The sequence below is a fragment of the Esox lucius genome, chromosome 20 (assembly GCF_011004845.1).
Source record: "Esox lucius isolate fEsoLuc1 chromosome 20, fEsoLuc1.pri, whole genome shotgun sequence".
Classification (NCBI taxonomy): domain Eukaryota; kingdom Metazoa; phylum Chordata; class Actinopteri; order Esociformes; family Esocidae; genus Esox; species Esox lucius.
The window spans coordinates 26,371,703-26,389,808 of NC_047588.1; the positions used below are offsets into that span (position 1 = coordinate 26,371,703).

At 47.6% G+C, this 18,106-nt stretch overlaps 1 protein-coding gene across 6 annotated transcripts in view; it reads right to left on the reverse strand.

Annotated features, from left to right (window-relative positions):
• erfl3 (Ets2 repressor factor like 3) overlaps positions 1-18,106 on the reverse strand; it is a 57,049-nt gene that overhangs the window by 4,748 nt on the left and 34,195 nt on the right. For 4 of the 6 annotated variants that reach the window (XM_029115365.2, XM_013139334.4, XM_029115364.2 and 1 more), the window contains 3 exons: positions 12,454-12,688; positions 1,327-1,442; positions 98-1,230 (listed from right to left, as the gene is read on the reverse strand). In XM_029115365.2, the coding sequence (XP_028971198.2) occupies positions 98-1,230; positions 1,327-1,442; positions 12,454-12,688 (1,484 nt within the window). The remainder of the gene's footprint in view (positions 1-97; positions 1,231-1,326; positions 1,443-12,453; positions 12,689-18,106) is intronic. The other 2 variants (XM_029115366.2, XM_034288639.1) reach the window with 1 other exon arrangement.

Sequence of the window (18,106 nt, forward strand, 5' to 3'; positions counted from 1 at the left end):
ATGCATACAGTCCCCCGGCGCGCGAACCCCACCTCCCCCCTTCCCCTGACCCGCGACCCCCCCCCCTCCCCGTTCCCTGCATGGAAGTCAGTCTCACCTTGATCTTAGGCAGCCCGGCACTGTTGAGGGACCCGGTGGAGGAGGAGTTGGACATCAGTCCAGACCCGCTGGCTGAGCTCAGGTCGCTGCCGAAGGACAGAGAAGAGCCCAGACCGGAGGAGGACAGGGACCCCGAGCCTGAGGACAGGGAACTCTGCCTGGGGTGGTGTGCCTGGCCAACGTCCCTCTGCTTCCGGCCCAAAGGTGGAGGCTGCAACTTGAACTTGAAGGGTTGGAGGTGGGGCGGCTCTTCACCCAGGTGTAGCGGGTGATTGATGGGGTGGGGGTGGGCCGAGTGTGGGTGAGGCGAGTGGGACTGGGACAGGGGTGACGGGTGTCGATGACTATTCAGGCCTGAGCGTTCTCCTCGTTCCCTCTCTCTCTCACCTCCTCCGCCGCCGCCTCCCCCCCTCTCTCTTTCGGCTCCCAGCTCTCTGTTGTCGTGGGCGAGGCGGTGGGGCTGGGGGACCACTATGTTGGGGTAGTGGAGGAAGGCTCTGGGGCTGAGGTGGTAGTTGTAGACACTTTGGTGGTGGGCCTGCAGGTAGCGCTTCATGTCCTCCGGGTTGAAGGAGAAGTGGGAGCCCAGCATGGGGGAGAGTGAGGGGGAGGGAGTGTAGGGAAGATGGGAGGAGGGGGTCATGGAGAGGGCTGGGGACAGAGGGGGGGCTAGGAGGCCTGCTCCCCCGGGGCCGGGCAGGGGGGAGACGGGGAAGGGGGACAGGTTGTCGGGGTGGACTCTGTGTCCCTGGGGTCCGCGGGACCCTGGGTGGGTGTTGGGGTTCCCCGCTCCCCCGTACATCCTGAACAGAGACTCATGGGACAGACGGGGGTGTATGATACTCCTGTACCCACCGCCTCCTCCCCCGCCGCCACTCAGGCCCCGCTCGCCTCCTCGCTCCTCCCCACCTCCCCCGTTGGTGTCCTCGATCTCGGAGTTGACGGAGGTCCCGTCGCTGCAGTCGCTGACCGAGCCACGCGCCATTCGCCGGGCCACGGCGCTGAACACGCCCCCGGGGCTGCGCAGGTCCTCGTTGGGCGAGAGCACGTCTGAAGGCGTGGAGGGCGGGAAGCGAAAATGAGTCCCGGCCCCAGTGGGCACTGGGGGAGCACTCTGAGGAACACCACTTCCTGTTAGAAGACAGAGAAGATGTGATGAGGGGAGTAACACACTGCACACCACTCCACAAAGTCATGACAGTGGTTAAACAGTTATGTCTGGTTCACCTGTGGAGGCCATGTCAATGAAGGGGTAGTTGACCAGGACCAGCTTGTTGAAGTTAAACTTGTAGGTGAACCTCTTCCCTTTGGTCTTATGGAGGATCCTCTTGTTGTAATAGTATCTGGTAGGGAAACAGACATAACACAGGGTTAAACACCAAGACCATTTGGTCACATTGTCACTCTTTAGTTAGCATTAGTACCTGTTATGCAGCTTTATTAACGGTCATTTAGCATTATTACCTATTACGTAGAATTATTACCTTATATTGAGCATTATTACCTGTCATGTAGCATTAGTACTTGTTATATAGAACTATGCATTCCCGGTTACATAGCATTATCAACTGTTAATTAGCATTAATATGGGTTAGTAGAAGTAGTATTTAGTAATTAGTGTTACACATCACCGGTCCCTCAGGAACTTTGCAACAAAACCCAACACAGACTAAACGGTTCATTTCAATGTTCCCCCTTTTCTCCCCAATTTCACAACACCCATTTTGTAGTTAAGCCCTACTCTGATTGCAGCAACTCCTGGGCTTGGAGGAATAAAACATCTTCACATCCTCCGACACATGCCCCTGCCAAGCCGTGCTTCTTTTTATGAAAACACACAGGAAGTTAGAGAAAATCAGCGTGTTGAAGGAGTACACTCCTTCCACCAATCAGCGTAGTCAGCTAACAGGTCCCTGACCTGACAGACTTTGTATTAGCTAGCTGAATGATGACACACAGCACCCCCCCCCCCACCCCCCCCCCCCCGCACCCTCAGACAGATGTACCACTCTGGAGGCCATACACACACATCCAGGTCTGTCATGTCCCTCCACATACACAGTCAGCTAATGGCCTTAGTAAGTAATGTGTGCCATCCGTGGTCTAACACACAGCACCCAGTAGAGTGTGGTGTGTGTGTGTGTGTGTCTGTTATTCTGCCAACACAGCCACTGAGTCCGGGTCTTTCTAGGATGGCACACATCCCCGTTGCTCCGTTACCCATAGTGCATCTGTTTATATAACACTCAACTAAACCCACCCATAATTGGTCCGTGCTTGATCTGTTTATGTAATGGCCATTCTCTCTGTCCCAGGGCCGGCTGACTTTAAGTCCCAATCTACATTAACCTTTGTCCTTTTACATAACATCTTCCCCTTTCCTTCTTCTGTCTTACATTCCTTTATATAACCTCACCTTACTTCACAGACGTAACACTGCTTCGTTCCGCTCTGACAATGTGACTGTGTGTGTGTGTGTGAGAGCGAGGCAGAGAGAGACGGAGAGTCAGCATGTGTCTTGGGTGTGTTTTCCCTTTCCAGTGCGTCTAATAAAGCCTGTGAAAAGCTGATTTTATGGATGACTGACACCTAGAGTGGAAGTGTGTAGTGGAATGGCATTCAGCTGATCTGTCACTAGTGTTAAAGGGATAGTTCACCCAAGTGACAAAACAGCACACTGACATCCTTGTCCTTGAAGCAGTCTATGAGCAGGTCTTCAGAAAAATCCATGTCATGGTTTGGTTTTCCTGGGAGTGCAATAGCATTTCTAATAGCAATAGCATTATTTCCAAATCTCATTCTAGTCCTGCTACAAGATATACAAGAATTATTCACACATGTTCAAATCATCTGTAAGGGTCTATGTTGAGCTTCACACATCATGTGTACGAGTAGGGAGCAAGCTTAGACTGCTATACCAGCCTCCGGGAGGAGCTTCACAATCAATTTCAGATACATTTGGATGATTTAGACATGAAGAGATTAAAATGCTAATCGTGGTGTCTGGACTTTGATAGGATTTGTGCCTCAGATGCTGAAAGGTTAGCATTTGTAAGTAGTGCCAGTCAAACCAAACCAAAGCCTGTTTTCATGTCAGGCGTTGTCCATCGAATGCTTAGAGAGTAGGGACACCAATATGCCAATTTGTAACTGGAGTGTAGAGACAGACCTACCCACTGAGGTTGACAGAGAGAAACAGACTGAGGTTGACTGACTGGACTGGGCCAGTGTCAGGGTAGACAGACAGAAACAGACTGAGGTTGACTGACTGGACTGGGCCAGCATCATGGCAGACAGACAGAAACAGACTGAGGTTGACTGACTGGACTGGGCCAGCATCAGGGCAGACAGACAGACAGACAGAAACAGACTGACGTTGACTGACTGGACTGGGCCAGCATCATGGCAGACAGACAGAAACAGACTGAGGTTGACTGACTGGACTGGGCCAGAGTCAGGGCAGACAGACAGAAACAGACTGAGGTTGACTGACTGGACTGGGCCAGAGTCAGGGCAGACAGACAGAAACAGACTGAGGTTGACTGACTGGACTGGGCCAGAGTCAGGGCAGACAGACCAGCTGACTCACTTCCAGATAGCCTGTTATTATCACGGAGGCTTCCCCCTCTCATGATGCTAATTACACACGTGTTGTGTCTTGATGCATAGGGCCGACAGATGCTCTCTCCCTCCCTCCCTCCATATCTCATTCCCTTTCTTCCATCCCTCCCCTCTCCTACAGCACCCCCCCCCCCCCCCCGCCCGGGGCCATGGAAACAGAGAGGGAGACAGGACAAGCCTGTTCTGTTGAAAACATTGTTTACGCCAGGCCGCTTCCCAGCAGAATGTCCCTCACTCTCTGACTGGGGGAGAGAACATCCCTCACTCTCTGACTGAGGTGGGGGCTCATGGTTCTAGACAACTCTACTCACTCTCATGCTATCCCCCCCCCCCCACCCCCCGGGTACATAGTCAGAGTAAGAGAGCACTTTGAAGAGCATTTGAACTCACTTCAAAAGAGAAGAAAGAGATTCTTTGAGGGTCTGCGTTTAGCAATGAGCCCCCCCCACCCCCCCATGCCAGGCAGCCAGACACACACACTTCTGCCCTGACACACTCCACACACATATGCGAAGGAGGGTGCACACACACAGACACACACACACACACACACACACACACCTAAAACCCAGGGAGACATCTTTATCTGCTCAGAATCAAATGCAACAATAAACGTGTGGATTTAGACTTAGTGAGAGACTTCCAGGAAAAGATTGAATGGGTTTATGAATGTTTTCTGTTGTTGTATGTGTGTGGGATTGTATGTATTTTTGAGATTGTGACATTGCAGAGCAGGGATTACATTTGTGATTACAGACTAAACTGTTATGAGGCAAAACACAGAGGGAGAGAAAGAGAGGTAGAGGGATATGTTCTTTCCTGGAAAATTAAATCAAGAAAGCACTGTGGAATTTATAGTTGAGTTGATCAAGATAGGGAAGATAGGGAAATAGGAGACAGGGACTAGGATGACAGGAGGAGAAGATAGATGGGTCGGGATGACAGGAGGAGAAGATAGATGAGTCAGGAGGACAGGGGGAGAGGATAGATGGGTCGGGATGACAGGAGGAGAGGATAGATGGGTCGGGATGATAGGAGGAGAGGTTAGATGGGTCGGAATGATAGGAGGAGAGGATAGATGGGTTGGGATGACAGGGGGAGAGGATAGATGGGTCGGAATGATAGGAGGAGAGGATAGATGGGTCGGGATGACAGGGGGAGAGGATAGATGGGTTGAGAAGACAGGAGACGATAGAGTGGTTGGGATGACAGAAGGAGAAGATAGAGGGGTTAAGATGACAGGAGGAGAAGATGGAGGAGTTAAGATGACAGGAGGAGAGGATGGAGGGGTTGGGATGACAGGAGGAGAGGATGGAGGGTTTGGGATGACAGAAGGAGAGAATGGAGGGGTTGGGATGACAGGAGGAGAGGATGAAGGGGTTGGGATGACAGAAGGAGAGAATGGAGGGGTTGGGATGACAGAAGGAGAGAATGGAGGGGTTGGGATGACAGGAGGAGAGAATGGAGGGGTTGGGATGACAGGAGGAGAGGATGAAGGGGTTGGGATGACAGGAGGAGAGGATGAAGGGGTTGGGATGACAGGAGGAGAGGATGGAGGGGTTGGGATGACAGGAGGAGAGGATGAAGGGGTTGGGATGACAGGAGGAGAGGATGGAGGGGTTGGGATGACAGGAGGAGAGGATGGAGGGACCAGTGACATTGGTCTAATCTTCATTTTAACCTTATAGCTGCTCTGACTATTGAACACAGCCAATGTCCATACGGTCTGTGTCAAAGCAACATGGATGTTTAATAAATTAATATTTTTGCCGTCTTTGTAGGGACATCTGGTCCCAAGAAGTTCAAATAGAACTGTTTTCTTTCTCTCACACACACACACACACACGCGCACGTGTGCTCTGTGTATTGTAGTGCAGTAAATAGGCGCTGACTGTGACAGGAAGTCAGGATTACAAAGCCCCCATGAGCCCCTGTTTATTTTCTGTCTCTTTCATCAGCATATGAACACACCCCACCAGCACCAGCTGCCCCCACTCATCAGACTGAACTGTACAGTCTAGTGGATGATGTGTGTTGTGTCAAACTAAACTGTACAGTCTAGTGGATGATGTGTGTTGGGTCAGACTGAACTGTACAGTCTAGTGGATGTGGATACGGTGTGTTGGGTCAGACTGAACTGTGCAATCTATTGGATGATGTAAGTTGGAATAGACTAAACTGTACAGTCTAGTGGATGATGTGTGTTGGGTCAGACTGAACGGTACAGTCTAGTGGATGATGTGCGTTGGGTCAGACAGAATAGTACAGTCTCGTGGATGACGTGTGTTGGTTCAGACTGAACTGTACAGTGTAGTGGATGATAAGTGTTGGGTAAGACTGAACTGTACAGTGTAGTGGATGATAAGTGTTGGGTCAGACAGAACAGTACAGTCTAGTGGATGATGTGTGTTGGGTGAACTGTGTGTGACAACAACTATTTTAGAAATCTGTTCATGGTAAAACTTCTGGGGTCAGTTTTAAGTTGAAGGTTGACTAGGTTTAGGGTTAGTTAGTCATAAAGGTTAGTTTATTGACGTTAAGGTTATGTAAATGTCAAGGTTAGGTTACGCTTTACGGGGGAAATGGGAACAATTCTCCTGGTCCCAACAAAGATGGGAAAACAAAAGTGTGCGTGTGTGTGTGTGTGAGGAGATGAGGATGCAGTTGGTCTGATTAGGAAGGTCACATGGTCTGTGGATGTGAGTGTGTGTACATGTTCCGCAAGCACAGCAAATAAAAGGCTCATTCTATGACAGACAATGAGATGCACACACAACACAACACACGGACAATACATGTAGAGCACACTGAACACAAACCCATACAGTGGGTCTGTGTCCCTCCCTCACCCTCGTTCTCTCTATACAATAGGCTCTGTTGGAAGGTTGGCCCAGTCACAGTCCTAGTCACCGTGGACTCACAGCGCTTCTGCTCAATCACATCCACACCGGGAGTGAACGCTCAAATCACATCCACACCGGGAGTGAACGCTCAAATCACATCCACACCGGGAGTGAACGCTCAAATCACATCCACACCGGGAGTGAACGCTCAAATCACATCCACACCGGGAGTGAACGCTCAAATCACATCCACACCGGGAGTGAACGCTCAAATCACATCCACACCGGGAGTGAACGCTCAAATCACATCCACACCGGGAGTGAACGCTCAAATCACATCCACACCGGGAGTGATCGCTCAAATCACATCCACACCGGGAGTGAACGCTCAAATCACATCCACACCGGGAGTGAACGCTCAATCACATCCAGACTGCACGGGGATTGAACGCTCAATCACATCCACACTGGGAGTGAATGCAGGGTGTGTGTGTGTGGGGGGGGGGAGCATCCTATGGAGCTGCATGGTAATCTTTACCCACTGTGGCAAACAGGAACTCTGACCTCTGACCTTTAGGAGCTGCTGACAGTCAGGATCATGGTCACATTAAAGAACCCAACCAGAACAGACCAGACCATGACAGACCAAACAACGACAGACAAGACCACGATAGACAAAACAAATCCAAACCGAACAACAATAGGCCAGACCACTACAGACCGAACAACAATAGACCAGACCAATACAGACCGAACAACAATAGACCAGACCACGACAGACCGAACAACAATAGACCAGACCACGACAGACCGAACAACAATAGACCAGACCACTACAGACCGAACAACAATAGACCAGACCACGACAGACCGAAACAACAATAGACCAGACCACGACAGACCGAACAACAATAGACCAGACCACGACAAATCAGACCATGTCAGACCAGACCACGACAGACCACCTATTTACCATTAGGTTTACACAGAAATAATTTCATAGAAACAGAGAGAGATGACAGGAGAGAGAGACAGAAGACACAGGAAGAGAGAGAGACAGAAAGAGAGAGAGAGACAGGAGGAGAGAGAGATACAGGAGGAGAGAGAGAGACAGAGAGACAGGAGGAGAGAGACAGGAGAGACAGAAAGAGAATGAGAGACAGGAGGAGAGAGACAGGAAGAGACAGAGACAGGAGGAGAGTGAGACAGAAAGAGACACAGACAGGAGGAGAGAGAGACAGAAAGAGAATGAGAGACAGGAGGAGGAAGACAGAAAGAGACAGAGACAGGAGGAGAGAGAGACAGAAAGAGACACGGGAAGAGACAGAAAGAGAATGAGAGACAGGAGGCGGGAGACAGAAAGAGACAGAGACAGGAAGAGAGAAAGACAGAAAGAGACAGGGGAGAGACAGAAAGAGAATGAGAGACAGGAGGAGGGAGACAGAAAGAAACAGGAGAGAGACAGAAAGAAACAGGAGAGAGACAGAAAGAAACAGGAGAGACAGGAGGAGAGAGAGAAAGAAACAGGAGAGGCAGGAGGAGAGAGACAAAAAGAGACAGGAGGAGAGAGACAGAAAGAGACAGGAGGAGAGAGACAGAAAGAGACAGGAGGAGAGAGACAGAAAGAGACAGGAGGAGAGAGACAGAAAGAGACAGGAGGAGAGAGACAGAAAGAGACAGGAGGAGAGGGACAGAAAGAATGAGGGGTCCAGGGCCTTAATGCTCCACTGGTGAGTCCCATACCCTGCAGTTCTAGACCCAGTACACTGATGCCATTGTCCTCCCACTCAGCCCAGGGTGGAGAGGGGATCCACCCAGACACCGACTGCCTGACCAACTCATCGTCAGGACTGAATACATGGTTTAACAGGCCCAATCATGTCCATGGGACGTGTTTGCCTCCAAGTGCTGTGAAGCAGTTGTGTACGTATTGACACTATTAATATCACCATTTTAGAATGGTGCTGTTCATACACTATCACTTTAAAGGCAATAAACCGAAATAAACCAGTCAATAACAACTGAACACAAACAAGAATCACTCCTGTTGACATGCTGTTCCCTTTACAAACACCCCCCCCCACACACACACAGTATCCCTGATCAGGGGAATTTCCACCATGTGCACAATATGCAGGACACTAAGATCATAGGGGGAAATCAAAAGCCTGACTGATAAAAGCTCAGGGCTAGACAACAGGCGTGTTATTTGAACTGTGTGTGAGCTAGTTGTGGGCGCCACACTGAGACCACATGACGGAAGGTAGCCTACTATAATACCATGTGTTCCTAATAGGGACAGTGGCAAAGTGTATTTTATAGCTTCATTAATGTTTAGTGGAGTCATTAATCCTCTGACCACATTACTATTGATGCGCATCTTCAGAAGGTTTCGTTCCAGTTTGTTGTGGTGACTGACCTACATACTGCTCCGGTGACATCATCACAGTGTTAATGGCATTACAAGACATGACAGACCGACAAGAAAGAGACATAAAGAATGGTACCATCACCAGTACCGACCAGGCTATAAAGGATGTTACCATCACCAGTACCGACCAGGCTATAAAGGATGTTACCATCACCAGAACAGACCAGGCTATAAAGGATGTTACCATCACCAGAACAGACCAGGCTATAAAGGATGTTACCATCACCAGAACAGACCAGGCTATAAAGGATGTTACCATCACCAGAACAGACCAGGCTATAAAGGATGTTACCATCACCAGTACCGACCAGGCTATAAAGGATGTTACCATCACCAGAACAGACCAGGCTATAAAGGATGTTACCATCACCAGAACAGACCCAATTATAAAGGATTTTACCATCACCAGAACAGACCCAATTATAAAGAATGTTACCATCACCAGAACAGACCCAATTATAAAGGATGTTACCATCACCAGAACAGACCAAATTATAAAGGATGTTACCATCACCAGTACTGACCAGGCTATAAAGGATGTTACCATCACCAGTACCGACCAGGCTATAAAGGATGTTACCATCACAAGAACAGACCTAATTATAAAGGATGTTACCATCACCAGAACAGACCAAATTATAAAGGATATTACCATCACCAGAACATACCAGATTATAAAGGATGTTACCATCACCAGAACAGACCAGATTATAAAGGATGTTACCATAACCAGAACAGATCCGATAATAAAGGATGTTACCATCAACAGAACAGACCAGATTATAAAGGATGTTACCATCAACAGAACAGACTGGGCTATAAACAATGTTACCATCACCAGAACAGATCAGTCTATCAGGGGCAACTAATTCCTGCTCTAAACAGTATAGCACTCATTGAAGACTACAGTGGGACTGTACAGGCATAGACTGTACAGGCCTGGACACTATTCATAGAAACTAAGCTGTAAAGACCAGAGGAGCAGGACCATGGGTGAGGCCAGGAGAGAAGTATGAAAGGAGCAAAGGGGAGAGCTGAACTCAAAGCAGTGTGAGGATGTGGGGAGGCAGATCATTAAGGTTTATAAGGCTCAGATCATTAAGACGTATTAAGAATGGAACGGAGTTCTTCAACGGATTAATAAAACAGTGTGATTTGCAATGAGTGCTCTAAACCAGCGTGTCCTCAACATGCCCCATCTGTAACAAACATCGCTATCGTTCAACTGGTCCAAAAACGTTCATGTTCGGTGTGTTCTGTCATTTTTATGTTTTTACTTGAATCCTTGTACTGTTGAGTCAGAAAAACAGGACACTAAGATGTCTCTTCGGATTCAGAAAAGATTCAGTGATGGCAGGGCCCCCATGGAGCCATGTGGAAGGTGAACAGCATTCCCATCAACCCGCCCCAACCCGGTGAAGTATGGTACAGTTGGTTCCATAACGGACATTCTGGGGATATTGGATTTCTCTCATCAAAAGCTTTCAGGCCAAGCATTCCAGGTCTATGAAAAGTGACAAGAGAAACCCAATACCATCTGAATGTCCATCATAAAACGAACACCACCTCACTCTCCATTCACGCTAATGTTTTCCTTTCCTTTTTGGATGAACAGTTTTGAACAGCATATTTTACAAATCTGTAATTGAAATGCAGATGGCACAATGCTTTTTGTACACTATTCAGCGTTTTTACATGATCAATTTTATTTTACTGTTTTTGCAAAATCTATTTTTCCGTTTTTTGATAATTTTCTGTGTAGAAATTAGTCGGAAAAGAGAGATTTTCCGTTTGTCCAATAGAAAGTCTGCATATCAGATTTAGCTTTTGCATGTTAACATTATATAAATACGGCATAAGATTGTTATTCCACTATTAATTCAGATATATTATGATTATTGTTAGATATTACAATGCAGAATAGATCCACATATTGCTTGGCATGTGGCAGATCATTTCAGACATTGAAGTGTATGTGACTAGGTGTTGTGTTTTAGTCGGGGAGTCAATGTGTTTGACCTGACTGGGACTGTGTAGTGGCTGTGAGGAGATCGGGCCAGTCTGTGTGACAGATCTGGGCTAAGCAGTGAGCTGCCTGGGTCATTATACAGCGTGGAGGATCAGGATTACTGGTTCATAACACTCCAGGGCCAGGGACTGGAGAGGGCATCTGGGGTCGGCGCTGCACAGCGTCAGTTGGTGTGACACTGTGAGGCTCAGTGTCATAACAGAATGGGACCTGAGTCGGTGTCCCTACATGACGAGTCACTTTGTGTGACAGGCTACATGTGTCCTGGGTATTAGATTGGGTCAGAGGTCACTGCCCTTATATGAGCAGTATTTAGTGAAGGTGGATGCATATGTGAAAATGAATGGATGCATATGTTTTTCTCCATCAAGTCCTCCATTAAGTTGGTAAAACAAGAAAGAAAAACTAGGCAAGCCTAGTTCGGTCAGGTAGAAGTGATTGTGGTGAACAAGGGAGAGGGTTTGAAGAGCAGTTGTTTATGGGTAAATGCCAGCTTTGTTGTGAGAAGTGGCCAATACTCTGTTCCTGTGGTAATAATATATTTTTGTTTCGTTTTTTTAATATATTTCTTCCCAAAGTTCTATCAAGCGGATTAGTTAGGAGAGAGCAATAAGTTTCGTTGCCCTCACCCTAGCCTACTCCTTCCTTCCTGAGTGAGAGCGTCTAACATAGTCTAACACTTAAAGCGATTTATGATGTTAGACTTGTTGGTTGCAGAGTCCATCGCAACAGAAAACACAAACTGCACTCGGTCTGGCAAAGAAGATAGCCGCAATTGCCTAGACTCAGCTGTCGGCAAACTCACAGTGTGTAGAGACGGCTGCTCTGACCACTGGCCACGCAGTAGTGTAGAGTGGTGTAACATCCTCATTCTCTGTATACAACTCCAAGATTTTTGTCAATCAAAATAATAGAATATTGTTGTTAGTTTTGCGTGTCATAAATGTATTTCTGCACAAAGTTCTATCCAGCTGGGAGAAATAAGTTTCATTGCCCTCACCCTAACCTGCCCTTCCTGAGTGAGAGAGCAGCTCTCAAAGAATCCAACACTTTTATGATGTTAGACGTGTTGGTTGCAGTGGGTCCGTCGCAAAATAAACATGTTTTACTTTTGTCTTACTATATGTAGTTACTGAGGCTCGTAGCCCACTAACTGTGACTTAATCCTCAACTAATCCGAATTTGTTTTGTCCCTGGTCAGATTCAATACCCGGTCTCCTGTGTGTCAGATTGAGTCCCAAACCACTACGCTATTTAACAACGGGTAGTCAGTAAGTCAGAAACTCAGTCAGTCAGAGAAATTCGCTCCTCCTGGCCGGCTCTGCTTACGCGGTACGTGCACTTGTCTTCTGTAAGACTGCCAAGCACTTGTACCTCACAACGTCAGGATCGCTACGGTTACCGGAAATGGTGTCATAAAAGCGTCTTACCGGAGCGCCCTGCTCAGCTTGTCATAGTTCATCTGGGGTTTACACTTGCGAGCCCCCCAGAGACGGGCCACTTCATCGGGGTCCTTGATGACAAATTCCCCGTAGTCCCCCTGCCAAGCGATGACATCGTGGTACTCCTCCTTCCTCAGCAGCTCCAGGATGAAGTGCCACAGCTGGATCTGTCTGGAGCCGGGGCTTGACTCAGGTTTGTAGGCCCAGTCTGGGAAGGCAAACCCTGGGGAAGAGAGGGGAAGACCAGGGAGAGGGGAGTTAGCCTGGAAGTCACTGGAGCGCAGCTATACTGATGGGCTGAGACCAGACAATTAACCTTCAAAGGGAAAACATGTTCGGAGAGCCATGCTTAGCTTAAGGCTTAACTCAATGTTTTAAAAGTCTAAACAGTAGCCACTGGCCTTCACACAAAAGCCAATGTTTGGACAAACAGCTTGTTTCAGGGAAGCGCTTTAAGTTGCAGGGATGCACGTGACTCCAACAGGACAGGAAGAGTCTCAGATGTTTTCAGGTGAACTTCAAAAACCGGAAAGAGGATTACTGAGGTATAGTGGTTCTGTCTGTAGCTGGCTTAGCGATGTATTTTGGGATCCCACTGTAGCTCAGTGTGGTTCTACTGTCCTAGCACATACACAGGCTAGAAGTCATCAAGTCAAGACACAGGCCCCCAATCGTACCAGCCTGCCTGACCTGAACGCCTGGTCTCTGCTGTCCTCTCTCCTCTCTTGCTTTCCTCTCCCCGGGTTCACAGTGTTTTCAACCAGCTCATGTGAGGCGGGTGTAGAAACCATAACCTTCCTGTCAGTGTCCACCCAACCGCAACTAGCCCTGCACCGGAAACACACCCACTGGTCTTCCTGCGGTGATGTTACGCTGATAGTAAACACACACACACACACATACACACACACACACACACACACACAAGGGGGGGGGGCGGTGCACTATCACAACAACAGTCTATTACAACAACAGCATTCATAAGGAAAACCCCTCCACTCCACCTCTTTCCCTCCATGCTGTCACTCTTTCCTACTGACAGAGGAAACAACGCAGCCTAACCTAACACACTCCGTCTCGCCATCCCTGCCCTCGTCCCTACCTCGTCCCTCCAACACACAGTGGAAATGCAGCGGGGAAAGCAGAAACAGGCGGTGGGTGTGGTTAGCTAATATGTTAATGGGCGTGTGTGTTTGTCTGCATGCTCGAGTGAAATTCATTTAAATGTGTGTTTGAGTTCAGAATATGCAAGAGTGAATTCATTAGACTTGAACGATGAGTCTTAAGCTCTTGTGAGAGCCTGTTTTCACAGGGACGCAAGGACGTGACCGGTCTACAACTGGCCGGAGGTCTGTATTAGTGTGGACTAGTTTCATAAGACAGAGACCCATGTTCACCTACTAACACTCCCTCCACATAACTACCATCCAGCCAGAGAAGACAGACAATTTAGATGATCAAATCAGGCCATTCTTTATTCTCATTCACCAGGAATTGGACGACAACAACGTGCTGCAGACTCACATAGCAGATTTACACAACGAATCTCACTGCATACAGAATAGGCTTCAATGGAGACCAAGAAAGTTATGACGCACTTGACAAACTACTGTGTGAGGGTGAAGTAGAACTTTCCACCGTAGCTAAAGCCGGTCACACGTTCCACTGATTCAACGTTCCACGTGCCTTCAGGAACTCAGGTGTGACGCAGAGCTGCCAAAATTGATTTGTAAAAAGTGGAACAGACCGTTGTCACACCTCCTTTCTCCTTTTAGTGAAGCCTGATATTGTTCATTGAAGTCCAGAGCACTCAGCATGGGCTGCTGTTAAATATGTATCATTTGATGAGTGCAAACCATTAACAATTTGGATCATTTAAATGTTCCTGAGACTTTGAAAAGTTATACCACGGATTCTGCCACAGAAACAGAATATGGCTTTGGGTTTGTGGTTGGGCCTTCGTGGAAGATGAAAAATAGGTAAGTTAATAAAGAATAAAACAGTCAATTCATGTAAGAAACACTTTTGGCAGCAATTACACTAGAACCTGAGTCTTCTTGGGTAAGTCAAACGTTCAGTTTCTGCAAATGTGATTCTGTGCAAGTGTTAGCGATCATGGCTAGGCAGCAATCATGTCTTGCCGTAGATTTTCAAAACGATTCAAGTCAAAACTATAGCTAGGCCACTCAGGAACAAGTATGGTATTCTTGGTAAGCAACTCCCATGTAGATTTGGGTTTATCTGGTTGGTTAATAACCTTCTGAAAGGTTCATTAATCTCCTAGTGTCTGGTGTAATGGAGACTGCAGCAGTCTCCAGTCTTTGCCGATGTCAGACATGTTGCAGCCACCACCAAGGTGAAAAATAAAGAGCCAGTTACTTAGTGATGGGTCAGATTGATCCCAAACATACAGCACCAAGCACAGGCAACACTTAGCCATTCAAGAGAATGGCTGTGTCCAAACATTTGACTGGGACTGCAGATAAGTGTCATGTTTTTACAGTGCTATGTTGTCGTATGGTGCATATACCCTAGCATGCATGTTTTAGAAACTATTGAAAAAACTGCCAGTCTTTGAAGTTGAATGTGTGCTTTAAAATCAGTACGTGGCCATAGATCCTAACAGACGTTATGTAACTTATGTGACTAGTTAAGCTCGTACTAGTTAAGCTAGGCTACTTTAGCAGTGACTATGTTTTAGTCAGGTATTTGTAAATAAATCTCTAACTGCAGTTTTACAAGGTAAAGTTTTGTATACATCACTGGGGAGCACGCCTGCTCCACAAATTTAAAATCTAAATTGAATCCATTTCAATCCCACTGTAAAGCAACTAAATCGGAAATACTCCAAAGAGGATGGAAAACATATTCAGTCCACTGCATGTGGCATCCCATCACTGAGCCCTACAAAGCAGCAGAATTACCAGATTATATTTGCATGCTGGATAGATTTTGACATGTTATCTGGCAACCAACATAGAACTGAACCCCACAGATTTATGCCAATCTGCTATAGGTACTTTGTGGGCTTGCCTTCAAAAGGTCCGGGGAACCCATGTGGCCAACTGAATCAGAGCAGTTCGCTGACTTCTCAATTAAGGACAGATTTATTGATGATATGGCTTGTTGCTGATACCCTGCTTTGATAGAATGGCATTGACACAGGAACCAGAGGTCAAAACAACAGACTAGCTTGGCGGGCATCGTGTTTCAGGGCGGCAGGTGAAATGGATCCTTGGTAAGTAGCTAGAGACAAACTCAATTTGCCTGCCAACCTATGAACAAAGACAACGCAACCAACCATAATGATTATCACACAACCTATGGAGACAAACAGCCCATCCCAAACAGCTTAACCTGATGTGAATGGATCAAAGCAGTGTGAGCGCATCGTGAGATTAGCAGGAAACAATATCCCACCAAAACATGATGCGAGTTACTACGACGTCCGGTAGGGGCAAAGTGTTCTTCAGCACTGACCTGCTCTGGGCCACGTTAGCTCAAAGCTAACTCAGATTATCCGGAATGAAATGAAGAAGTGGCCAGGACCATTGAAATCAGATTCCCCTTACTTACAGCAAACTTGTGTCATCATTCAATAAAGACAACTGATTCAATATTGTATAAATGAAATTATTTTTTGGTGCTACAAATTGTTTTATATTAAATTGCCTATCACATTACATATTTTGCAATGAAAGAAAACACTATACATTTTAAAAGCAAAAAGTAAAACTATTGTATGACGGTGGAAATAGACTAAACAAAGGCACACAGGTGTTGGTGATAGGTAATTAAAGAAAAGCGTCCCACTTCAACCATAGCCGGCTGAATTTGCAAGATAACTTTTGTCAGTGTGAATTCAGCACAAAGGAAAGGGTGGTAGTGACTCAGCCAAGGATTAACAATGCAACATTGTCCCAATGTACTGTTTGGCACTGGACTCCCCACGGGTGACATGCATACACATTTAAAGGCAAGGTGTCCTACATGTTACACCCAGAGGTCAAACCATCCTGGTTGACATGCATACACATTTAAAGGCAAGGTGTCCTACATGTTACACCCAGAGGTCAAACCATCCTGGGTGACATGCATACACATTTAAAGGCAAGGTGTCCTACATGTTACACCCAGAGGTCAAACCATCCTGGGTGACATGCATACACATTTAAAGGCAAGGTGTCCTACATGTTACACCCAGAGGTCAAACCATCCTGGGTGACATGCATACACATTTAAAGGCAAGGTGTCCTACATGTTACACCCAGAGGTCAAACCATCCTGGGTGACATGCATACACATTTAAAGGCAAGGTGTCCTACATGTTACACCCAGAGGTCAAACCATCCTGGGTGACAGTAGATCAGTTATCACCGGACAACAAGCATACTGACACAAACACATAGAGAACCTGTGTCCAAAGGACTGCTTGATGAGGTTAAGCTACCCCAGAGTGAGCTTTGTTTGAGAAATACCGTGCGTGTGTCTCTGTGTGTGCACGCATGTGTGTCTCTGATTCCCACAAGAATGCATCAGTGACATGCAAGAGAAAAGCAGTGTGACCTCATCAACCCCCCCCCCACACACACACACACACTTAACCTATCTGACCTCCACTCCCTTCCCCCCTTTCTTTTCCTCCCTCCATCCCCAGTGCTCTCTCTCCCTCCCTTCTCTTTTTCTCCATGTCTGGCGCTCCTCTTCTCCCTCCTGGGGGTGACACCAGATAGCCATTACACCACAGAAGAGAGGAGACACACAGCATCAATAATACAGCATCTAGGAGGGAGGGAAGGAGCAGCTAATCCCTGCCCTGGGACACAGGAGGTTGGCTGGGGGTGTTGAGGGGTGTACAGGGCACCCAGGAATGGGGGTCGGCAACAGGTTTGGGTTTGGGGGGGGGTTGCATTCAAGGGGGTACTGAAAGAGGAGCAGGGAAGAAGAGATGGATTGAGCCCTAGGACAAGGAGCTGGGGGAGGAGGGGAAACAATAGTGGGAAGAGAGAGAGAGAGAGAGAGAGAGAGACAATGGCTGAAGAGGGGGAGGGGAGGAGGGAGTGAGATGAGATCATTGCTGGTCTGGTAGTATGCTGTCATCCAGGTCAGACTGCTCCCCCACCTCCTCCTCCTCCTCCTCCTCCCTGCGGATGCCTGTCTTCCTCTGTGTGATCTCTCTGGCATGTCGTCCAGACTTCTAACGCTGGAGCTATTTCAACTATGTACACCACTATAGTGACCCCTGCACAGCCCAGTGACAGAAGAAGGGGGAGGGAGAGTGAAATGGGGGGGGGGGGGGGGGGGGAGTGTGAGAGCAGTTAGACAGCAAATGGTAGTGAGGAGGAAAGTAACTTGGCCACGTCAAAAGCTGATTTTCTGCTAAGCTGTGAGGGAGAGTAGACAGACGGGGGGTGTAACTAGAAGCATATGCGGCCTTGAATATGATTATGAGCTCCAAACACTGACACAGACAAGCAGAGATATCACCCCCACCCCCCCCCGACACACCTCCAATCGTGGTTCCTAGGCATGCTGACACACTTCCTGGCTGACACAGTGCCTCTGGGTGGAAACAGGCTTGAGGTGGCGTGCGTGAACGCTACGGGGGAAATCAGAGCCCCTGTGATGTTACCACCTTCCC